The sequence below is a fragment of the Anabas testudineus genome, chromosome 10, assembly GCF_900324465.2.
Source record: "Anabas testudineus chromosome 10, fAnaTes1.2, whole genome shotgun sequence".
Taxonomy (NCBI): domain Eukaryota; kingdom Metazoa; phylum Chordata; class Actinopteri; order Anabantiformes; family Anabantidae; genus Anabas; species Anabas testudineus.
The window spans coordinates 2,192,725-2,218,260 of record NC_046619.1 but is presented as its reverse complement, the minus strand read 5'-3'; the positions used below and the strand labels follow the sequence as shown (position 1 = coordinate 2,218,260).

Sequence of the window (25,536 nt, the reverse complement as noted above, 5' to 3'; positions counted from 1 at the left end):
ACATGTAGTCATTTTAGTAGGTGCTTTCATCCAAATTGACTTACTAGTTAGGAACTGTGTGGGGTCTTGTCCAAAGAGTGTACTGACAAATTCATAACAAGACCAGAAGTTCAGTGACTAAGTTTATCACCTGGCATGGTTAGAAATAGAGGTTTTTACGTCTTTATGGTAACAGACATTGACCTAGAGCAGATGATTGCTCGGTGTGGTAAGCTGCAGTGGGCTTGAAGCACTAAAGGTATGATGTATTATTTTGCTGTTGATTGCTGTTTTGTTCAATTCATTCAACTCCCTCAGATAGGTGCAACATTGGCTTATATTAACTAATATTGAGGCACCATAGTCTCTGTTGCCCACTAGTGACTTGGAGTGCAAATACTCAAATAACTTCACCCAAAAGTAAAAAGCCTGTGTTGGCCTCAGCGAGGAGTTACCGAGCATAAAACTGCTGACCTTGCAGTAAGTGGACAATCACTCTACCTCCAGAGTCATAGGTGCCCACATCATGCCAAATGTTATATAGCTATCAGGATTATTCATTCATTTGTTTAGGTATTTAATTTAAGAAACATAATCCATAAACTTAGTATTCTCAGCTGTCTGTACTATCAGCTTCACTTCTTTTAATGATTGGCTTCACCTGATTAGTTGTAGTTAGTTGAAGTTAGATTGTACAGCTCTAACTTTCCCAAGCACCTGAAACAGTTCTCTTCTTTATTTGGTTGTTAAAGAACGACTTATTTGTCTTTTGTCCCAATTTTCCCTTTAGGATGCTCCTATAGTTCATCTTATAGAAAACATTACCATTACAGTAACACATAGCCCTGCTTTACTTCTACGACTTTCTTATTTATTCTGCTCTTTTCAGGAACATTTTTTTATTCCTATCTGGGCCTGTTTTTAATGGTAAAGTTACCAATATTTGTTTTGTGTCTTTGCTATTAGAGTGACACATGACCCTACTTTACTTAAACCATCACTTCTAATTTGTCTGCTAAATCTTGAGTTTCAGTTAAAGGAGCAGTTTTTATCTTCTGTGTGGGGCAACTCTGCATTACTGTGTGATTTTCTCCCCATGTGTATCCACGAGAATAAACCAAAGCTCTGTTAAAATGCAAAGCAGCCCGCCCATACAGCCATGTGGGGTATGGAGCCCATATTTTAACCGCGCTCCCCGTCAGCAAAATGTTTCTGGAAGAAAGCTAATTCTCCTGCGAGACTTACAGCTCTGCCAGGCCAGCTGACAGCACTCGATGCTATCAGGATTAAATTAAGGTGAATTAGAGACAAAGAGGCAGAAAGAGGGGGAAAAGGGATGATGTTAGGGCAGGATTTTCCTCCAGCTGGGTGATCTCTTCTTAGTCTTAGGTCATTGATCAGAGCAAAATAAACCAGCCTGGATTAAATTAGACAAGCACAAAACCTATAGAAACTATATCTGTGTGCGCGTGTATACGTGTGCTGTGTGTGAATCTGTTGTACTGTGAGGATGAATAAGTGTAGCAGTCGAATGGAGTAATGGAGAAAGTTTGGTTTGGTGTTTAAAATGTTACTCTTCTGTTTAACAGCATTTTCTCAGCTTCTCGCTAAGAAATAAATAAGATCCAGCGTTAGTATCTCACAGCTCGTATCCACTGTGAGCACCTGTTTTTTTAGATTTAAGGGATCATTTGTAGTTATAACAGCTCTGTTTCATCTGAGTCAGGGGAATTTTACCTTACTGCTCTTTACATCTGAAGTCAGTTATTTTTCATTTTCTGATGACTTCAGTGTATTCTGATGTCATCTGCATTGGCTAGAGCTAAGAAAGAGAAAGGCATTTGTGCATCACACATAGCAATATAAAACATGATGACAGTAGAAGCCAAGATCCATTTATTAGCTCTGTGTAACGTTTGCTTGTATTAGATAATTATTAACAGATTAACAGGAGATGCCCCGTGTTCACATACTGTTTACACTAGAGAAGTCTCCATCCAATCCTGAAATCAGCTCATTTATAAAAGGCTGGTATCACCTAGAGTAATCCTATCTTTATCCAGTTCAGTATTCAGCTGCATAGAAGAATGAAAAGTGTGATCCAACATTGCCACTGTTTGTCAGAGATTCTTTTTGAGATGCCAGGTTTCTCCCCTTGCATTTAAGTTGGATTTAGTGAGTTAGTTACTCTAAAGGGGCTATCAAATATGGCAGTTTGCTATGTGTTGGCCACTGGGTTCAGTGTATGGCCCAGGATTAAGTCACCACATTGTGGTTTTCATTACTAAAAAAATTACTGTGTATAATTACTGAAAACCTGGTAACTCAGTTTCTCAAACAAGAAACCTTAACAGGTCTGCAGTAGAATTCTACAAGTAGCATTTGCCCCATAAACACCCGCTGAAAAGATCGACCAACACTTATGTATATATTTAAATATCAAATCTCTTCATTTGAGAATTTGATGAATGAAACCTAATTTCTCTCCCTCTTAGATCACCCACCATGTCTGGTGTCTTTGTGGCTTCGTTAATGAGAACTAATTAGGCTTTAATTGTTTAGTTGCTAGTTAACTAAATAATGTGTATTGTAATATGAAGTGTTATAATTGGTCTGTGTGCTGGATCAAGAGCTGCGTGCAGAGTTGTGCTGTGGTTAACTGACTCCATCCTGTGGTTGAGTCTGAGCTCTGTGTATTAACAGTCATCTAAAGGTTTATCATTTGTAAACTAATTCTAGCTTTTAAAAAGGCTTTATCAACAGTAACACAGCAGCCCTCTATTGCTCTCACGCGCGCACACACTCACACACACACACACACATACAAGCATGACACACTAATGAAAAAGAGGCCCTTGGGAATGAGAGGTTAGTTTAACATTAGGTTTTACTGCTCCTCGTAATGCTAATTACTGTCATTATTATGCTGCTAGACTGAAGTGTGTGTGTGTGTGTGTGTGAGTGTGTGAGTGTGTGAGTGTATGCTTAACAGCTGTGAACACACACACACACACACATTTATGTTATGGAAATTACCCCTCTGTGTATTGGAGTCTTGTGTTCTGCATTGTAGCCCAGCCAATGGCTAACAACCCTGCTAGGAAATTAAAAACCATAAATTCTGCTTAGCTCTGATAGCAGCTCATCACACATCCACATACAAACACACACACAGTAACACAATCATTGTATCTTCCCAAGCCACAAAGGGATCACACAACCCAAGAGCAAAGGAATGAAAGACAAACAGTTTATACAGTAACCAACACAATATGTGCAGTTTGGTTGATTTTGCTGATGCACATCGGTGACAGTTGTTTGGTTGAGTTCAATATACAAACGTAATAATTACGTATATGTAATGATAGTTCTGAGGCTATATCTTGAAACAGCTGCATGTACACGGTAAAGCACAAGTGCTCCTATAGTGAGGGGGCGTCCAACAAAAGCTGATATGCAGCCCCTGTGTCTGCTCAGGCTTTTAAAAATCTCTACAAGATGCCTTTCATCCCTGTTATGGTATGAATCTCCTTTCTTCTTTCTTTTCTGTCCATCAAACTACAGTACCAAGCAACTTTGCCATCTGGCTGCTATCTCACACACACATGTTGGTCTTACTGTATATTATGAAGACATTACCCAGCTGGTAATGCAGTCGTGCACAACTGCAGGGTCAGTGGTTCAACTCCCACAACCACATGTCGAAGTGTCCCAGTAGGTGGAGGGTGACAAAAAAAAATAAAATGTGTTGTTGTACATGTGCAAAGATTACACAGCTAATGATAGAAGTAATGTTGACCTTATTAAGCATTAACTTCTAGAACTAGGTAACTATTATCCTGGGGTCTTAGCTTAGAAGTACAATATAACCTCTGCAAACACACATACCCCCTGAACAGGAAGCTTCAATTTACCTTGAAAAGAGTAGTTTGACAAGCTAATTGTAAATGAAGACCCACTTATCAGTCTCTAACAATAGACTCTGACAGATTCGTGGCTGAACTTGATTCTGTCCCTTGACACCCCGTCCCCACAGCTGTCACACAAGATCAACACATAATATGTATGTCTTAGTATTTCAATTAAAGCTAAACCTTCTGCCATCACTTCCTCAGATGAAGGCTTCTTCAGATCAGGAAGAGGAGGAGGAGGAGGATGATTTTGATGAGGTTCCAGAGAAAGAAGGATATGAGCCGTACATTCCAGAGCATCTACGAGCTGAGTATGGTGAGTCCCATTACACACACGCCAGCTCACCTACCGACACGTGCATAAATAGTGAGGTTAAGCTACAAAAGAAGACCTGCTGCAGCCCTAATCTGTTAAGATTCACACACACACACTCTCCAAACACACACAGACAGGCTTCAAAGAAGCAGTGTTCAGCAGCTGGTAAGTGCAGGTAAAGTGGTTCTTAAATGGGTTTATTTGTACAACTGTGGTTAAAAACATGTCTGTGTGTACAGAGAATGCACTTGTAAGACTCCTCCACACTCTGACTTGCAGCAGTCCAGTATAACAGTTAAAGTCTTTTAAGTTAATATGGAGTCCAGTTGCTCCGATTCTGCCGCTATCCAGCTGCTCTTTTGTGGGTTCAGGTGATCGATCAGGGACTGGCAGGTCAGGAGGGTCATCAAATGGGTCTTCCAGGATCACAGTGTGATTTATTCTGATATCCTGAAATGGGACAAAATCTTTGTCAACAAAGGTCTCATTGATTTTGGCTAAGACATCCATGCCTTCTGTAACTTCTCCAAACACAGTATGGACTCCATCTAGGTAGTCCAGGTTCTCACCAGTGGTAATAAGAAACTGAGAACCATGCTGATCGTTCCCATTGTTTACCATGGATACTGTCCCCTTCTTTCTGTGTTTGATGCGCGGTGCTTTTTCTGCATCAAAAAAGCGGGCCTGGTCGCCATACAGTTTGCTATAGATAGATTCTCCACCACGGCCAGTCCCAGTAGGATCTCCCGTCTGCACAATAAAGTCTCTCTGCACAAACATCTGATATTTAGTTGTTTTTCTTCTAAATGGACTCTGGTTAATCTCTCACATGAGTTTGATTAACATTCATTACAGAATGAATAAAACACTGATTGTTTTAACCTAAACTAAATCCAATGTGACATATGACATGATGCTGGTGTTTCTTGTTTCCTGGTGTTTTGCAGATTTGTCAGAATGAACAATGAAGTACTTTGAAAGTAAATTTAGAGTCTACCCAGAGATGCCCAGCCCAGCCCATAAGGAGTGAATTGGTGAACTCGCCTTGACTTAGATGCTGGGTTTTACTATTTACATGGGTTTTTGTCTGATTAGGAACGCTGCGCGGCCTCTAACATTTTCCCTGTGTGCTCTATAGTCCTGTTACCACATCCACGTCCTTTACCTTCACACAAAGTCATAATAACCTATAAACAGCTTTTATCTTATTGTTGCTTCTTGCTTCACGGCTGAATTGGACTTGTATGGATCATATGTGGCCTGTAGGCAAAACAGGAGGTTAGAGGTCAAATGTTCAGGTCATTAACCAACTGCCTGCTCATGTTATTGCTCTGTCAGCTACATAACATGTTTTTCCAAAGGTGGATTTTAAATGCAGTTAATATGATTAACAGACACGTGAAGGCTCTGAGCAACAGCAAACTGACAGTGCTGCTCTGTCAGCCATATCAAAAGCTCTCACCATTACTTATATATGAATGTGCGCCTGTAGCTTGTCTAATGACACCATAACAGAACATGTTTTTGACAGTTCTGTTATTGCTGGGTCAGCCATGTTGTTGTGACTGCGAGGTGGCCTTTGACCCCTCGTGAGAACTCCCCAGCAGTCTGCTCAGTGATTATTAATACTGAGCATCGCCTCCTCTTTTTACCTGGGAGCCCGTCCCTTTCTCCCCTCACCTCCCTCCATTACTAATCAATTAGACACTAAAGTAATTAGATTGTATCTGATGGGTCCACAACAGCTGTGTGTGTGTGTCAGGGTGATTAGTGGGCTAGGTAATGATCTACAGGGACCATACCAAATTAACAATGCAACCTTTTTAATGAGCCCCTATTAGCCCTGCAGCCAGATTTTACCACCCACACACATGTCCATGCGCACACCCACCATCCTGCCATTGCTGAAAATTACATTGTTGTTGGTTTTTTCCCACAATATATACAGCATATTAAAACAAAGAAGGATGTGCTGTATTCATGTCAATATGATCAGTTGTGGATGTCAGAGAGCTGCTATAAAGATTCAGGAGACCTCTGGAGCTTCAAGGATACGTAGGATGCCTGCAGTGATGTCTGTCTTCCAGAGCTGTGAAACCCCTCTATCGCTAAAGTCATAAGTAAAACAGCTGGGCCCTGTCATTTGTAACTAAAACAAATTTAGTGTAGTTGCTGAATTTGAGGCAACCGTGTTCACATTTTGGCCACTGTCAGACCAGCATTCATTACAGCAAACATCCAGATTGAAATCAGTCCGTCACTGGCATTGCTGTGATAAGTAGAGTTATACATTTTCTCACAGAGGTCAGTGTTATTGGTCTCCACACAGTAGATATAAAAATATTTTATTTGAATAAACTATGTTAACAGTTTTGTCTGGGTAGTGAGTAAATTAGCTAGTTTACTAAATAGCAGTTTTGAGGAAGTAGATATCACACCTTCAACCCTGTGATATGCACTCTGATTATAAAACTGAACTAAATGATCAATTCAGTACTAAAAGAAACATTAGGATTTAAAAAGGTAGAAACAGTCATAAAAAGGCCTTTTTCATATTTTTTGTTCTTCTCTTCACATCCATTCTTCTTTCTGTCCCCCTGACTCTTTCCATCTTCATCATCATTGTTTCTCTTCATAACCTCTCTTCTCTCCTTTTATTTCTTTTAGTGTAAACGTCTTTAGAGAAAGCCTGACTCTGATCTGCTCCTTCCTCTGTTTCCTCTCTTCCTCTATCTATATCTGCTCACCTCTTTCTTTGCTCCCCTCTGTCCGGTTCTGTCATTGTGATTATCAGTGCTCTTATCCCTCTCTCTGCTGTCAAGACACTATCTCTCTCCTTCTCAAATTAACATTTTAATTACAGGCCCTGCTTAACCCAAGAAAATCAATACCTCTTTCTGCCTTTCCTCCCTCGCTCTCTCTCTCCCTGTCTTTTTCTCAAACCCCCTTAACCCCATTTTTTCTTTTTTTCTACACCCATGTCCACATTCCCAGATTCACACACACACACATGTATACGCTTTTGCTCCAATAGACTGCATTTAAACATCCTCAACATCCAAAACCTCTGCTGTTTGGTGGTTTGGAAGGAGCAGACTGAGTATTTCACCATCTGACAGAGGGAGAAGGTAAATGTAAGGAAATATAGTAACAACAACTATAATTTTACTATTGACAAAGTAGGTTGTGCGTGAAACAGAAAGATGTCATTTGAAACCAACTGCAGCAACCCCAGATCATAGCACTGCCCCCACCGGCTTGTACAGTAGATACTAGGCATGATGGGTGCATCACTTCACCCACCTCTCTTCTTACCTTGATGCGTCCATCACTCTGGAACAGGGTAAATCTGGACTCATCAGACCACATGACATTCTTCCATTGAACAGTTCTTAGTAGTAGTTCTTCTCTCAGTTTTAGTAGTTTTAATCTCCTTAGATGTTTTCTTTGCTTGATTCATGATCAATAATTTGATCCTTCTCAAACATCTTTTCCACGACCACAGGATGTGTCTTCAGACATGGTTGTTTAAGAAAGAAGAAGCTCACTGTATCAGTTGGGGTTAAATCACTTGTTGCCAGCTTTCAGTTTTTGGACTGGCTGTCATGAGACTATAAACGTCAAAAGTCAAATGTTGTGGCTCTTTAAAGTGACACAGAATTCTGCAGTGTTTTGTTGTTTGTTTGTTTGTTTGTTTGTTTATTATTTATTATTATCCCATCTGTCTCATCTCAAGTAGACTATTTCACTATTTCAGTGGATCATATGATCATAAAATCTCTTTCTAGTTTCTCAAACTGGTAGATCTTCTTATTTAAATTCAAACTGATATGTGGTATTTTCTTTTCTATATGTTTATATATTATAACATTGATCGGTTGTATAAACACAGAAATCGCTGTGGTGAACGGTTTCAATTTTGTGTGTAACTTGTCTGCATAGTGTACTAGTGCAGTGATTGACTCTGCGAATGTCCAGGTCAGCTCTAATAATGTGTAGGATCAGCGTGTTGGCAGCTCTCATCTTACAGCCTCACTTTGATCTCACCTGCACTGTGTGTATGTGGGTGTGTGTTAAGTCCTGCTCAATCCCTGGTTTGACCACACACATACAGACAAAAAGCAGCAGCTGGTAATGTTACCTGGACATTGAAGTGTACTTTTCTTCATGCCATTATCAATATAAATGAACCACTAATGAACATATGTCTGGCTTTATGTCTGACCACTAGATACAATGTATATTAATATTTCAGATGTAGAAGAAACGGCTTCTTTTTAGTTGAAATGTTTGATTTGTTTCTTATCTGGTGACGTGGTACCATCATTAGTCCAGTTTAACCTTCCCTTCCCCTTGTTCTCTGTTGCAAGGTTTGGATCCTTCTCCTTCCACCTCAGCAGCCCCTGTCACAAAAAAAACTCCTGCTAAGAGACCTGCTGCTCCACCTCCTCAGTCTTCCTGCTCCTCTTCATCCTCCAGGCAGCTAAAGAGACTCGCAGAAGAGGAACAGGATCCAACCTGTGCAGCTGCAACACTGCGCCTCCTCAAACAAAACCTCCCTGTGCCTGCACAGACCAGGTGACCAAGACCTATCACTTCAGTTCTGCCCAAATGGCTTTATCCTATAGATATAATTATACACTTTACAGATTAACAGGAGTGGCAGGAGTTTAGTGACGTGCCAAAACTACCCTCTCAAATCAGGAGGTAGTAGGAAGTATGACAAGGTTACTTAGGTCATTAGCGGTTATCTGCTGGTGCAGCCACTGCGTTTGTTTCTGCATCAACCTGCTTTAACTCTTCCTCCACATCTTCACATGACAGCAGCTCCTCAGGTCCAAGTTCGGAACAGAAGCCTGTTAATGCTCCTGTGGTTCCGTTTGGTTTGGACCTGTACTACTGGGGCGAGGAGCAGCCCAACGCTGGCAAGATCGTCAAGTAATATACACACACAAACACACACACACACACACACACACACACACACACACACACACACACACACAAACACACACACACACACACACAGACTGTAGCCATACATGTGACTGTACACCTCACTGCTCTGGTTCTTTTTTTCTACTAATTTAGTGCTGAAACAGTACAGTTCTAATCTGTGATTGCATTCCTAACTATGTTTTGTGAATTCTGTGTCAATTCGTGTTTCAGTGGAAGAAATTTAATGTCTGCAATGAAAATCTTTCAAAACATTGAGTACAATTGCAATTTGATCTCTCATAGAAACTGACAATAAACCCAGCATCTGGAAATTAAATTTCATGCTCTCCTTCTCGTCCTGTCATTAGTTTTAAACTATCTAGTGGTTTAATAAGACAGGTGTCACTTTTATAACTTTTTTGTTGTATTTTTTCAATCATTTTGTACATTTAATCCCAGCTTGCTGTAAAAGTGTCTTGAATGGTCTTAGATGCTGATTTCTGAAAGCTGCGCATAACTTGTGATCCCATGTTTGTCCTTGTGCAGGGCGGCCTCACAGCATCAGTTCTGGGTTCCTGCTGAGGTGGAGGAGGAGGTGGAGAACAATCAGCTGCTGGAGGAGAGCAGGAGCAGGTACATCTCCTTCCCTGGGAGCTTCACTCCTGTCAACCATTTTTGTAGAGCTCCACTGGGTAATGGAAAACTGTGTCAGAGACAGGACCGGCTTAAGGTAACAGGACAAACACAAAGTGATTCTACAAACATTCATGTCTCTTTCTACGCTCTTAGTGTGTGTGTGTGTTTGAGCTGTGACTGTGTTTCCTGCAGTGTCCTTTCCATGGTCAGATCATTCCTCGAGACCAGGAGGGACGGCCGTGCAGACGAGAGGACCGACTGAGGGAGGAGGCGGAGGAGAGGAGGAAGCGAGAGGAGCAGCCTGGTGAGGCCTGACACAACCTCATATCACACTGCACATTCAAAGCAGGTTTACTGTGCCAATACACTGCCTCGCTGTTCTGTATAAAAGGTACCAAACCGTTCATGCTGAAGCTTCATTGAGCCACCTTAAGAGGTAGTATCAGAGGCGAGATGAGTTCACCCCACTGTCTGTGAAACAGACCAGAGGTAGTGTCAGTTGGACGGAAGGGGTGTGAAACTTTTATTGTGATACCAGGTCCTGCTGTTGTTTTTATGTACACTGGAGGAAAATCAGGACTGTTGTCATACATTGTGTTTAGTATGTTAATGATTACTGTTATGTACTTTAAGCAACAGAAAAATGGAGAGACTCACAAAGGAACTAAATCAATCAGACAGAATATATATATATTTACACAGATTTTAGCACATAGTTGTGAAAAAGGGGAGACATTTGACATATATTTAAAAACAGAGAACACACTGCTGAGCTTAGGAACATCAAAAGACTAGAGCACCACGGAAAACAACAGTGATGAACAGTGGTGAAATTCTTTCTCTGGTGAAATAATACCTCTTGTCAAGATCAAGAACTTCTTTGAGGATGGGTTTATAAAATCAAAAACAGAAAGAGCAGATTAGAGTTTGTGTAAAGGTAGATGAGACCAATAATGACTTACACTGAACAAAGTGGAAGAAAGGAGTTTAGCTGAATAGCTGGGTCTGGTGTATATAGAGCATATACCAGGAGAATAGGGAACAGGTGTACACATGAGTGTTTGCTGTCAGAAGGCAGGGAGGGCTGTGGTGCTGTAGTGGGAGTGTGAAAGGATCTGATTTGAAAAGTAGGGAATGTCTGACCGGTGCCAGTCAGTGGTCTGGTGGTTTAAGCAGGTTTTGCTGGTGGTAAATGAGATTACTTTGTGAGTAACTGGCTTCCTTTTTGTGCACCAATAATAATTTCCATCACAGCCCAGTGTGTGTCCAGTCTCTGGGCTGAGAGCACACATTAAGAGGCTAAGTGTGCTGTCTGCTCATAGTCTGTTATACACAGGATTGTTGTCTGTTGTGTGTGTGTTTATTTGTTGTGTGTGGGACTGGAGAGTCACCAGTCTGCAGGATGTCCACCAGCTGCCTGCAGTGTCTTGTTAACCAACAGCTCTGTGAGTGTGTGTGTGTGTGTGTGTGTGTGTGTGCGTGTGCGTGTGTGCGGACATGGCATGCAATCCAGTGAGTTGTGAAATAGCATCTTTTGTTACCAACTACGCTATCGATCGGCGAGTCAATCTCACACCTAGACACATTCACACACTCACATACAAATCAATGTCACAGCAGGGGGGGCAGTGGCCTGAATGAGCTGATGGACCATTGGCCTGAGCTCCCACTACCTATTCAGTCACACATTCACCCAAACGTAAACACACACACTCACACACACACACACACACAACACACACACACACACACACACACACACACACACATATAAACAGTGAGGTGAGGGACTTTGGGACTACTTAATTAAAAAAATTAAAATAACATTAATTAACATCCAATTGTTAACTGTACTTGCTGTACTGTTTACTGCTGCGTAGGCAGAGACAACAGCAGCATCACCTACAGTACTTCTGGACATACTTTGTGTACGTGGAGGATTTAAAAGGTTAGCCACTAGGAGGCAGATGAGGCCCAATCTCTGACCAACAGAGATTAATGTTGACATCACAGCGGAGAACAACAGTGCAGGCAGGTAGATGGTGGAGAAACTCCAAGCTGGAGGAGAGCTGATGTACTTATTAGTCCCACTAGTGATTCTAGTGATTCTTTACTGTGAAGACATGAAGATCGCACTTTGTAATACCTGTAAGGCCAAAATTAGAGGTGGATGAACAGCCACAAAAGCATTTGTGTTTTTCTTTTATTTTTATTTTCAGAGTAGTAGTAGTAGTAGTAGTAGTAGTAGTACAAATACTGCACTTCATTTGTACTTGGAGGTTTGTCCAGTAACTCGAATCCCTTTTATTTTGGGATTTATTTGAGTGAGAGACAGATGGTAAAAGTTATTTTATAGTCAGTATTTAAAGTTAGAATAAAATTTGTGTATGCTGTCAATCATAGTTCTTAGAAAGGAAATCTGAAGCATCCCAATCAGGAGGTCTGAAAATTAGAAATTGTCATCAGTCAAGTTTTCTCATCAACTGTATCGAGACACTTACGAAAGACGTGTGTGCACTTTGTTGCTGCTGCTTCTGTCCATTCTTACTGAAGGTTTGATTCAGAGTTCGACTGGCTGAGATCGAGGAATTGATGCTGCGCTACACTGTGATACCCTGTCTGTCTGTCTCTCTCTCTCACACACACATACACACACACACACACACACACACACACAGGGTCCCTGTGCTTAGTGGTGCGTAGCTGAGAGACGTCTGAACAAACCAAAGACCCCAGATGCCATAGTGGGTGTGTGTGTCAGGGCAGGGGCCAGGCCACACACACACACACACACACACACACACACACACACACACACATACACACACACACACACACAGACCCCAGCTGGAAGGACTAAGAGGTGATGACAGAGAAAAGAGCCCTGCTGCAACACTGATTAAATTCTGAAGACTCTCTCTCTCCGCCGCCTCTTTTCTTCTTTTCTTTCCTACTTTCTCTTCCTTTTCATTGGTCTGTTGTTTTTTATTTCTTCGTCCTAACTCCTTTTACGTTCACAACAGCTAAGTGATAGAGGACGAACACACGATGTAAATGCAGCTGCTTCCGTAGCTGTAATGATTCTCCTAAACACACCAGATGCTTTTCAGTTACTGCTCGTGTGTGTGTTTGTGTGTGTGTTTGAGTGTAAAATGAGGGATAGTTGAAGGTCCAGTAAGACCCAGGGTCAGACTGGCTGATTAATTCCCCCACATCCCCCAGCACACACACACACACACACACACACACACACACACACTCACTGCAGAGCTGGGGTCAGTGTTTTGACAGAGCAGAGAGCCCCCTTCAATCCCATCACAATCACAGTGTAATTACTTTGCATTACTGCAGGTTTATCTCTAATTCCTCCGCAGTACGTCATTAACTAGAAGTGTCTCTTCATTTAGACCGTCATTACTCCACTCCACTTTTACTTTATCACCAGAATTATGACATTACACTTTTCATTAACACTGGAATTGGATCCAAATGAGGCCGTACAACACACTGTTTACTACTTATGGTCTGTAAAACTGGGCACTGGGAGCTCATTTATGTTATCAGCTCTAATTACTTCATTTTATTTGTCAGATTACTTTTTGTTGACGTTTCACTGTTTAATTGTAGCAGATAGAGAGCAGTTGTTTTAATAAAAGAAGGCTGTAATTACATACACATTTGATTTCAAGAAGGGAAACAGAAAATGGAATCCACTGCTCTCAACTTTTCTTTATTATCGGCTTCCTTCTTGAGTTTTACTTTTACCACTTGATCTTTGACAACTATTGTAGCAGTGGTACTTTAGTAACTCTCAGCATGTCTGAAGTTTACCAAAGAGCATGATGACACTCCACAACACTGCTGAGAAAGTGTTGTGAACTGATTAGAGCACACAGCACTGTTTATGATATAAAAAGAGAACTGTGTGCCAACATGAAAACATCGTGTCAACAGTCAAGTACGGTGGAGGGTGCATCATGATTTGGGGCTGCTTTGCTTTACCATTGTGGAGGTGGAAAATAAATTCCCAAGTTTATCAAGGTTTCCAGCAGGATAATGTCTGCAAGCTGGAGCTCAGAGGAAGCTGAGTGATCCAGCAGCACAATGATTCCAAACACTGGAGAAAATCAACTACTGAATGACCTCAATATAATAGAGATGTTGTGGAATGAAATGAAGAGATCCATTCACACCAGACATCCTCAAAATGTGGCTGAGCTAAAGCAGTTCTGTAAAGTTCCTACTGTTCAGCTGCCTTATGCATGTTCGAGTTTATTGTTGCCAAAGAAATTTCAACTTAGTAAAGTAGCAGTAAAGTTATTGAATCCAGAGGTTCATTTACTTTTTTACCTGGACACCAGCAAGGTTGGTTCATGGTTTGTTCCAGCTGTGAAAATGAAGATAAAACATTGCCTGTGTTACAGAAATATGTACATTAACACAAGACCTAAAGAACTCTTCCTTGTGTTGTAGACTGGCGTGATGCAGACCTGATGAGAGACATCGAGGCGGCAACAGGAGAAAACCTGGGTTCTGACAGAGTGGCTAAAAAAGGCAAAGGGAAAAAGAAGAAGTACCCAAACCTCAGTGATCTGAAGCAGAGGGCCAACACATCTCGCTCCAGGCTGGAGAAGAAAGTCTTCAATAAGTACGTAGGGTAGCAGCAGGAACAACGCTCTGTAAAAACCTCTCACTATTAAGTTAATTAGTAAAGAAAAAGTCTTATTGTGTTACATTGTGCGCACGTTGAGATCTAAACTCGGCGTGAGCTGAAGCAGGGTAATGGAAACTGACGCAATAATCAGATGTCATGTAGATAATGTAGTAACCAGTGTTGTTAAAACAATGTGAGAAACGCAGGAGTACGTAGACTGGCAACCAAAGACTGTGGTGTTAGCTCGTGTTCCACTTCAAAATGTGTCACGTTTATTAGCATAATAACCATCATTCATTTCTTTCCTGCAGGAGCACCATGCGCAGGGTAGCTCAGGTGATGAGTAAAGCTGACGGAAGAAAACACGACAAGTTCTCCAACCAGTTCAACTACGCCCTCAACTGACCTGCAGCTGCTTTTACGTGCTAGGACTAACATGAGATGGACTGAGATCTCTAAACAGACCTTTAGCACTGAAAGCAGTTTTCATTTGCTGATGTGCTCTGTGTTAACTTATACATGACTGATATATTTAAAACTCTGTAATGATGAATGATGGACTCACATTTGTGTATGACCTTTTTCTACCTCTACTGTTGACATTTCTTTTGATCGTTTTAATTTCACCTCTGTATCTGCCAAATACAATTTAGATTTTCTAGAACTGAATTTACTGAATTCATATCATCATCATATTTGTGTTTGTGCTGTGTGTGTGTGTCGGGGGCATTAAGCTATGAGCTGTAAACAAACATCATGCAAGTCAAACAAGATTTGTATCAGAAGTAAAGCGTCTTTCTTCAGACTGCTGTGGTTGTGTCCTTGTCCTGTCCTCCACGGTAACCAGGGTAACACAGGGTTAACGCAGCACATACAGTAGAGCTGCAGCATCCGAGCAGCTGTGGAAGTTTGGACATGCAGCTGCTTATGGAAATAATCTAGGAATGAACGTGATTTGAAGACAGTGACAGTCTAAGGACAAGTAAACACCGTGTAAAATTGGTAAAGTGACCCTTTAATGAATTACTGAATAGGCACATTATTGGGCTACAACTGAGATGTCTCAGATTTGGTATGATTTTTGTGTTTTGAAAGGAAAAAAGGAAAAACAAATAGCTGATTAAGCTTAGTTTAACAGCACAGCAGAGGTGAGGAAGCAATAAAATAGAAATGTCTGATCGTGATAATCTACCACCTGGCTGGACTTTTTATTTCTAAATGGGACCAAGTCAAATTTGAAGCTCAACAACTTTTGGCTTCAGAAGAGGCAGGAACAAAAGCTGCTCATGATTAATTCACTGTCTAAACATGTTTTATTGGTAATGTTGATTTTACAGATCGTTTCCTGAAATATTTCTGATACCTGGCATTTTGTTGTTAATTGTAGGACTTTCACTCTAAATAAAGTTTGTCCATGTGCTACTTTCAAGTTAGTTCTTCAGAACCGTAGCCCCGCTGCTTTTTTCCACGTCGCCCATCACTTGTGAATAAACCTTTAATGGAAGCTTTCCTAGAAATTAACAGCTACATATCAGATAACATTCAGGAAATGAGACATTTTTCCAAAGACTTGGCCTCAAGTGTTGCTTTTTAGTTTATAAATAAACAGCTTTATTATTACATTGTGTTCTACCTTTATTCTACATATGTAGACAAAAGAACAGCGACTTCTCTGTTCCATTCAGGGAACAATTACTTATTTCCACCACAGCATCAAAGAACTGACTCTCGGCCAGGAAGACTGGTTCTAAAGTAACAACTTGAATCTAGAACTATTTGCAGCCACATCCTTCAACTGTAATGTGATCAATACGAGTGTAGGGTAATTACCTTTGTCGTAGAGTGCAGTCACCATCCGTAGCATCACTAAGAGCAGCGCAAATACATTGGACTTCGCTAATGTAGGCTTTTAAACCAGGAGACACCTGTAGGGAGACTGTGTGTTGACACCGTTGTTGTTGTGCTTGCCGATAGCATGACTGTGAGGGCAAAGACGCATAACATGTGATAATGATGATGATGACGACTCTGTGGTGGTCCTGTGGTGGCTTCTAGAAAAGCAAACCAGTTCACGCAGAACACGCAGAATCTAGTTTGCATTGGTCGAAAAAGGGACATTTACTGTAGATACTTGTTTTAAAGGTAACTTCCACATAGAGGAACTTGTTAATCTAGTCGACTAGTTGGTAATAGTTAGATACAGATCACAGTCTGCTGTAATGTGAACAGCAACATGTTGTCATGTTGTTCAGTCAGAGCTCTGATGGACTATGGAGAGTTTCACTGTGTCACATCGTTGGGGTTTAGCAAGAGGTGCAAACTGATCCTTTAAAAAATGTTTTGATGCTGACCTCTGTCCACTAGAGTGTGGATCGGTCCACATCTCTCTGTACCAACCCAGCCCACTGGGATTGGTGGCTAGGCTAGTCCTAACCAAACAAGTGCACTGTATTTCATGTGCGAACCCGATGCAGCTGAGTTCATGCTGTGTTTTTCTTCTTGAAGCAACATATGGTCACCTCATCCAGCTTTACTTGGTGTGTTAGAAAGTGCAAACACAATGTAAGACGTGAAACGAGTCAAAGAATGTGCAGACTAGATACAAACCAATGGTCATTTCTAAACCACAACCTTAATCCACTACACCCCCTCCACCTTACAGTGTGATTCAATTATTAAAATTATGTCACTGGGCTTGTTTTCACTGTTTAATTCTCATTATTTTCATATCAAAGACGATATCATGTTGAGCTGAGGATTCAGTACATCCACGGATTTTATGGAAACGGTCAACAAATTCAATAAATAACAGAAACGACCCAAAAGAAAACAACCACAGCTGGAGTTACATGGTACTGTCAATAGATCGAGTCATTCCTTTAGTCATAAATAAACATTCAATATTCATACAGACTTTTTGAAACAAAGAAATCAACTATTTGTCTAGTACATAGTTTAAAACAGCATTCAGAATAGGAGCTAGAACATAGATTTGTACAGTTTCTGGTACATATTCACATTCTATCAAAATAATCCGTTGAAATGAAAGCCTTCAAATGTTGGTAGTAAAAAGGAAGCTGAGCACTGACAGTCTGTCTGCTGCGCCGCAGTTCGTTCATACACCCCCAGGATTCAGTGTCTCTGGCTCAGTGAGTCTCTGAGGATGATCTGTCAGGAGTGTGTGTGTGTGTGTGTCTACAGGTGCGTGCTGTAGAAAGCGGGGGCAGCGTAGCTCTGTGTCCCCAGCATGAAGGGGGACAGGACGTGGCTGGCGGTAAGGAAAGGCAGCTGGACCAGGCTGCCTGTGGGGGGGTGGTGGTGTCCGGCGTAGCCAGCGTGCATGGCCAGGTGCCCACTGACCGGAGGGGATGGACTGAGAGGACTGAGACTCCCCAGGCCTCCTCCTGCTCCTCCACCTGAGCCCCCGGCACCTCCAGCCCCGGTGGGGGCGGAGGTGTCAGCACCAGGGTTCTGTTTCTTCCACTTGGTCCGGCGGTTCTGGAACCAGATCTTGACCTGGGTCTCAGTGAGGGACAGCGACAGGGCCAGGTTGAGCCGTTCGCACACTGACAGGTAGCGCGTGGACTTGAACTTGTTCTCCAGTGCCACCAGCTGCTCGTAGGTGAAGGCAGTCCGGGCTCTACGGGGCTTTCCTGACTTGGAGTCTGAGCCAGAGCGCTTCCTCTTGGGCTTGGCCCCCTGGCCCCCATTGGTCTGCACATTGGTGATCTCAGAACCTCCTCCTGGGCTCTTGGTGTCTCTGGAGGAGTCCTGGAGGCTGTGCTGGCCCAGATCTCTGTCTCCGTTACTGGGCAGAGCAGAGCTGCTCTCCTCACTGCTGTAGGGACCATCTGGAGCCTCTGAGTCTGGGGTCCCAGATCTGTGGTAGTCATCCTCATCTGGGCTTCTGTATACAAAGCCTTCCTCTAGAAACAGACACAACAAAGACAATGTCAGGTTAGGATTGGGTGGACTGAGCTACATTTCCTTGGAACATGCTGCTACATGTTGGCCCCTGCACATAACTTGGATATAAAAAAAGACACATGATGAACCTCTGAAACCAAAATGATCGAAGCTGAAAAGATCAGATGACTTCAAAAAGGTAGAATTCTCTTCGGGACTAAATAAACTCATGCCAAAGTCCTGGACCAAAGATGAACTGGAGCCCTTGTGACCCCTCTTTGTCCATTCAGCCTGTTCTGTGTGTTTCTCCATGTGTCCCTGTGACTTTAGTTCCCTTCATCATTGTTTAACTTGCACCACAGAACCCAGAAAACTCTGGTGATTTCTGAGTCAGACTGTGATTGATTGATGATTTGTTTTACTGTAAATATCTTTTAGAAACATTCACTGTGTCAGATCAAGACAAGCTGCAACTAGACCTTTTTTTTTCCAAGTTTTGAAAATGCCTCCAGCAGGTCCCACCCTGAGGTGGGTTGGTAAAACATCCTTTATCAGTGTAGCTGGGGGCCTTCGAGGCCACTAAGTGGGAATGTGTCTGATCGCTTATTCTTAGAGTTCAAAAACATTAAGGCATAAATAAATAAATAATATTAAAGTAGTTATAAAGTTAAACAACAAATGGCACCAAATAAATTAATGTAGTAATTAAAAAATCAAAAGAGTGATTTCTGCTCACTGCAGCTTCAGTACGTGCACAGTTCGATTATTTCATTGCAGATTATGAATCTTTCCAAAATCGCCTTCCAGTGTAAATGACATGAAACAGAGTAACTCTGTTTGACTTGGTATCATCCAAACATCTCAATGACCAGGAAGAGAAATAACATTCTCCTGGTGTGTGCTGTCAGTTCCTGGTATTTTTATTAGATATATGTCAATGCTGCATATGTACTGTAATAATAGAGGTATTGATATATACTGTTTGTAACCGTCAGAGTTAAAGTGCAGGTGATGCTTTAACTAGCTTATTTCAATTTTAGTCAGGTTATTATAATTATTATAGTGAATAATAACTGTTATATAATTATATAATTAGTGAGGTTACCTAAACAAACTGAAACTGGTGTTTGCTTGAAGACTAAGCTCAAACAAACAACATTAAAAAAACATAAAACAACCTAAAAAAACCTCAGTAGCCTCTCAATATTCAGAAAATATGGAAACACACAAGTGTAAACCACGTGCAGCATGATGTGTAATTGCAGATGTGTTCTATTTGAAATCAGTGACTTTGAATTCACGTTTTCTATTCAGATATCAGCTGCATCACGTGATTTAGCAGCAGACGAAAAATGTTTCTCATTGTAACATTTAAAAGATTTAAAATATTAATGTAGAATTTTCTAAATGTCTTTTAGTTAATATGACTTCTTCAGGGTGTGTCGTGTTACACACTAAATTATATTTATTGTTTGATTCTTGTTTAGTTTCTGACTGGCTCCCAGCACCAGTGTCATTTTTATTATTTAGAACACCATGTGGGACTAAACTGCATTTTTAAGCTGCCAGTTAATGGTAATGTGTTTAATTGTATTGATATTTTTCAGCTCTTTTTCCATAATATATATACCAGTGTTTGATTTTGGTCTGACTACAAAACAGGAAGCACCAGGTTTTTGTTTTATTCGGCTTCAGGAAAAATGGAAATGGTGTTTCTTATTTTCCTGTGTACAAATATTCTCTTCGTGTGATAATCGTATAATCGTAAAAATCTTTGTTTTTTTCTAGAACACGGTCAGTGAGTCAACACGTTCATTTTCGTCATTTTCTTATTTTAGCTTTTAGTTTGAAGCATGTGTCTCTTTAAAAATGTCAGAAACATAAATGTGGATTTTTACTTTACACAAAACGTCGCAAGAACTTTGAAAAATTAAATTAAAAAATGAAAACGTAAAATACGCAATGTAAAAACAGAAGTAGTAGAAGATGAAGAGGTCGAGAGGAAAGAGAAGGAGAAATAAACGGAGGATAACGGAAACAGAGGTGTATCTACCGGTATTAGATCAAATAGAGGAAACGGAACTGATGGCAGGTAATGAATGGAGTCTCTGTCTCTCTGTCTCACACACACACACACACACACACACACACACACACACACACACACACACACACACACTGCTATCCAGATATTCAGCAATCAATAATACCGATCACACATGCGCACCGGGGACAAATACCACGTGTTTTTTTTTCCTTAGACTTCACTTTTTTTTCTATTTATGACACTATGTTTATTTCATAAAAACGAAAAATCCTAATTAGAAATAAATTAAATTAAAGCTGGTTCTGTGATTGGAATAAAAACAGAAGACTTCTTCCCTACAGAAATGTATGGGCCTTTAACCCGACACACGATTCTCCGTTTTCGCACTTCACAGAACGAAAAACTCAACGAAAAGAAACGCCAAAAAAACAAACAAACAAAAAAAAAAAAAAAAAAAAAAAAAAAAAACGAATTGCACCTGAAATTAAAAATAATATTAACGCAAAAATGTATTTTACATTGCTGTACACTGGTAATAAGGAAAAGATAATAAGAATGTGTGGGCTACTCCAAATGTAAACGCCTTGCACTAAGTTCTTCCTAAAAAATAAACCGAATAAAAAACAAAACAAAACAATAGGCCTATATATATATATATATATAATATTTGCAGTTTAGTGAAGAAGGACGCGTCCTCCCAGTTGAACCGCGCTCTTTTAAAGATGGCGGCCTCGGACTTACTGTGGTACTGCTCCTCCTCCTCCGCTCCGTAGCAGCCCTTGCTGGACTCCAGGCCGGGCTCGCGCTGCTCCCCCGCGCCTCCCCTCCGGTTCTCCGCTCCGTACGCGCTCAGCTCGCGCTCTGCCCGGTGGCTCGCGTGCTGCGGTTGCTGGTGTCTCCGGTTGCTCGTGAACTTGTTGGGGTCCAGGATGTCCAGCACGGAGAAGGAGGTGGTCCGGTGTCCGGTAGGACCGGTGGGACCCTGACAAACGGGACAGGACCGGTTAGTCTCTCTGCTCTTTCTACGGTCTAACCGTAAATCATTATTATACATTTAAACCAAATAATAATAATAATAATAATAATAATAATAATAATAATAATAATAATAATAATAATAATGATAATAAAAAAAGTGTTCAGCAGGCCTGAATGAGATCATTCTCAATTGTTTTTTAAATTATGTTAAAGTATAAATAACGCAGACACACCAGTGGAAACATCATTGGACCTAGATTCCTACAGTAATAGAAGCTGGCATCAATATAAACCAATCAGGATTTTTTTATTTATTGCTAAAATAAAAAAAAGTGAACCAATTTCATTCACAGTTTCTCATTAGAAAACTGAAAACAACAAACACCCGCTATTTTTAATCAAACCATACATTTCCATAAAACACTCTGCATCAGTGTGAGCCTGTATGTGTTCACTGTACACTGTTTACTATATGATATATAGACACCGGATTTATTTATTCCCTTCAGAGAAAAAGGGGCCAAGTGTATGAGGCAGATAAAAGGAGGTGCGTTGGTTTCCTCCCTGCGCTACCTCCTGATTAGGATCATTCATCTATTAATGAGGCCAGTCTGGATCATGTCAACATGAATAATCCCACATTAATAATATTAGAATTCACTCTTGAAATAATCCCAGGGAGCAGGGGGCCTTATTAACATCTGCTGATAAGAAAAACGGCGCAACAGCAAATGATCACAGCTGGGATTAAGAGCAATAATCCTATATTTGAGGTGCGGAAGATCTTGTAATAAAGCCGAGGTTTTAATCTGTTTCCACGATGAATATGTAGCATTTAACGAGACATAACAAGGCTGCGTTTTTAAATTAGGAGGATTTTTTCCTTCACACGCTGCAGTTCACATTAAATGACATCACTGTCAAACTGTTCATTATTTAGTAGAAACTAAATGTTTGATTGTTCTCATCACAGCTCCAAAGAGAAATGTGTTCGCGTTACAGCTGGTTCTTAATGAAGACTTCAATCAGACAGACAGCAGACAACACAGGGCCACGTTTACACGACAACAACAAACCACCACCATCATCATCATCTTCATCATCATCATCATCATCATCATCATCTTCAGAGAGGAACCTTCAAAACAGCACAAACTCCACTTTATTCCCTCTCTTTCATTTCTACTGAACTTTTGTTTCCTACTCTTCAGGACAGTCCTGTCCTTTCTGTCCATGCTGCTGCACCTGAAAGACAAATATCTACACATATCAAATGTATCCCGGTGGATCTACCTGCTGTGGCGGGACTAACACCGGGTTCGTCGGCGGGGGGTCCGTGTGGTTCTCCACGGCCTGTGCGTCTCTGCCTCCGGTCACCGCGTTAGTGGAGAAGAGCCGCTTCTCTCCGGTGGAGCCTCCGTCCAGCATGTCTCCGCTGTCCGGGCTCACCACGGTCTGGACTCCGTCCCCGCCGGGCGTCGGTACCGCTCTGTCCCGGTTCATCACTGGCTGGACCGCGTCCGTCACGGAACCTGCTACGGCTCTGTCTCGACTTATGACGGTCTGGACCCCGTCCGCTCCGGGCCCCGGTACCGCTCTTTCCCGGTTCATCAGCTTACTCCTTACTGTCCCTTTCCCATATAGCTACTAAGAATCCGGATTAAACGCAGTTGTAGTGTGGAGAGAAAACGACTGAGAGAACCCGTTTTAACCGGACCGTGTGGGACTCATGTCGAAACAAGTTCACAGCACAGGCCGCTCAACGTCCAGGCTGAGGAGACGACTTCAGCCCGGTAAACTTTTCCATCGGTAGCGGTCTGCACAGACGAGCGGAGCGGCTGCCGGACGGAGGGGGTCCCGTCAAACTTGAAACTTCTTCTCTGCCTCTTCCTCCTTCATCCTCCGCTTCCACGGCCGCAGCGCAGCGTCTCCGGTGATCTGAACGTGTCTGGCGCTCGGCGCCGGTATCCCGTTGATGTTGGCACACACACGCACGCACTCAGACACACGCACACACACCAACGGTGCTCTGCCTCCCGACCTCCAGCCTGGCGCGCTCTGTCTGCTCACCGCTGTGTGCGCGCTCTGGAAGCCTGACAGGAGTTGAAGGCGGGACGGACGCTGATCCAGCTCTAATAGTTCAAAGTAGCTGGTACCCACCCTCTCTCTCTCCCCCCTCTCTCTCTCTCTCTCTCCCCCTCTCTCTCTCCCCTCTCCCCTCTCTCCTTCCCCCTCTCTCTCTCTCCCCTCTTCTCTCTCCTTCTTCCCCCCCCTCTCTCTCTCCTTCTCTCCTCCTCTCTCTCCTCCTCTCTCTCTCTCCCCCCCCTCTCTCTCCCCCTCCCCCCCCCCTCTCTCTCCTCCTCTCTCCCCCCCCCCCCCTCTCTCATAATTAAGTGTTTACCTCCCCCCTCTCTCTCGCTCCCTCCTCTCTCTCGCGGCTCTCGCTCCCCCCTCGCTCTCCTCCCGTCTATCTCACCCCCCCCCTCTCTCTCTCTCCTCCCTCTCTCTCTCTCCCTCCCTCTCTCTTCTCCCCTGCTCGCCCTCACTCTCTCCGCCTCCTCATCTCACGTCCCTCTCCCTCGTCTCTCTCGCCCCCTCTCTCTCTCCCCGTCTTCGCTCCTCCCCCCCCATCTCTCTCTCCCTCTCTGCTCCTCTCCTCTCTGCCCCCTCTCCCCATCTCTGGCTCCCCCCCCATCCTCCTCTCTCATCCCCCTCCCTCTCTCCCCCCCTCCCCTCTTTCTCCTCCTCTCTCTCTCCCCTCTCTCTCCTCTCTCTCTCCTCTCTCTCTCTCCTCTCCCTCTCTCTCTCCTTCTCTCCCTCTCTCTCTCTCGTCTCCCTCTCTCGCTCTCTCTCTCTCTCTTCTCTCTCTCTCCTCTCCTCTCACATAGTTAAGTGACCTCACCCCCTCTCTCTCCCTCCCCCCTCTCTCCTCCCCCCCCCTCTCTCCCCCCCTCTCTCTCTCCCCCTCTCTCTATCATCGTGTGTAGCCGTAGCCCCATGTGTTTATGCGTGTGTGCGCATGCTCGTCTCCTTCCTTATTTATGCTCCGCGGCTTCTAATTGGCTACAAATTAATTCCACTTCCACTAATAGTCAGTTATCTCGGGGATATGCGCGTGGTGCGGTCCGGCCCGGCGCGAGGAGAAACTAGACAAGAAAGAGCGGGAAGCGCGCGCCGGCGCTTCTCCGCTCCTAATTCGCTGAACCTCACCACGCGGCTCTGTTTGTACACACGAGCGACAAGTCAGCGGCCGCAGCAGGTCAACCAGCAGAGTGTGTGTGTGTGTGTGTGTGTCTGTCTCTGTCTCTGTCTCTCTCTCTGTCTCTCTGTCTGTCTGTCTCTGTCTCTCTCTCTGTCTCTCTCTCTGTCTGTCTCTCTGTCTGTCTCTCCGTGTCTCTCTCTCTGTCTCTCTGTCTGTCTGTCTCTGTCTCTCTCTCTGTCTCTCTCTCTGTCTGTCTGTCTCTGTCTCTCTCTCTGTCTCTCTGTCTCTCTCTCTCTCTTCTCTCTCGTCTGTCTGTCGTGTCTCGTTGTCCTCTCTGCTCTCTCTCTCGCTCTCTCTCTCTGTCTGTCGCTGTCTCTCTGTCTCTCTCGCTCTCTTCTGTCTGTCTCTGTCTTCTCTCTCTGTCTTCTCTCTGTCTGTCTCTCTTCTCTCTCTCTCTCTCTGTCTCTCTGCGTCTCTCCGTGTCTCTCTCTCTGTCTCTCTGCTGTCTGTCTCTGCTCTGTCTCTCTCTCTCCGTGTCTCTCTTGCTCTCTGTTCTCTCTCTCTGTCTCTCTGCTTCTCTCTCTTCTGTCTCTCTGTCTTCGTCTGTCTCTGTCTCTCCGTGTCTCTCTCTCTTGTCCCTCTCTCTCTACTCTGTCTCTCTCTCTGTCTCTCCTGCTGTCTCTCCTGTCTCTTCTCTCTCTTGTCTCTCTCTCTCTCGGTCTCTCTGTCTGTCTCTCTCTCTGTCTCTCTGTCTGTCCTCTCCGTGTCTCTCTGTCTCTCTGCCTGTAACCGCGGAGCTCCAGCGGGACGTCCTGGAGCGGCTCCAGCTCGACTTCGTCCCCCTGAAAGCAGCAGCTCTTATCTTGAATGCAGATTCCAGACCAGGGCCTCTCCTCAAAACTCAATTACGGCCTGAATAAAGCCGGTAATGTCCCCGCTGCAGTGAAATGAGGAGGGGGGGGGGAGAGA

General features: G+C 42.9%; 2 protein-coding genes across 4 annotated transcripts in view; one reads left to right on the top strand and one right to left on the bottom strand.

Annotated features, from left to right (window-relative positions):
- uvssa (UV-stimulated scaffold protein A) overlaps positions 1-16,003 on the top strand; it is a 28,703-nt gene extending 12,700 nt beyond the window's left edge. For 2 of the 3 annotated variants that reach the window (XM_026358207.1, XM_026358206.1), the window contains exons 9-15: positions 4,095-4,206; positions 8,577-8,784; positions 9,031-9,144; positions 9,691-9,874; positions 9,973-10,084; positions 14,254-14,428; positions 14,746-16,003. In XM_026358207.1, coding sequence (XP_026213992.1) covers positions 4,095-4,206; positions 8,577-8,784; positions 9,031-9,144; positions 9,691-9,874; positions 9,973-10,084; positions 14,254-14,428; positions 14,746-14,839 — 999 coding nt within the window. In that variant the 3' untranslated portion in view covers positions 14,840-16,003. The remainder of the gene's footprint in view (positions 1-4,094; positions 4,207-8,576; positions 8,785-9,030; positions 9,145-9,690; positions 9,875-9,972; positions 10,085-14,253; positions 14,429-14,745) is intronic. The other variant, XM_026358208.1, reaches the window with a different exon arrangement.
- A 1,626-nt stretch (positions 16,004-17,629) lies between these two features.
- Positions 17,630-22,976, bottom strand: nkx1.2lb (NK1 transcription factor related 2-like,b). Its single transcript, XM_026358233.1, has 3 exons — positions 22,659-22,976; positions 21,129-21,369; positions 17,630-18,360 (listed from the first exon to the last, which is right to left on the bottom strand). The coding sequence occupies exons 1-3, from the start codon at positions 22,974-22,976 to the stop codon at positions 17,630-17,632; spliced, it is 1,290 nt and encodes a 429-aa protein (XP_026214018.1).
- Positions 22,977-25,536: the final 2,560 nt, after the last annotated feature.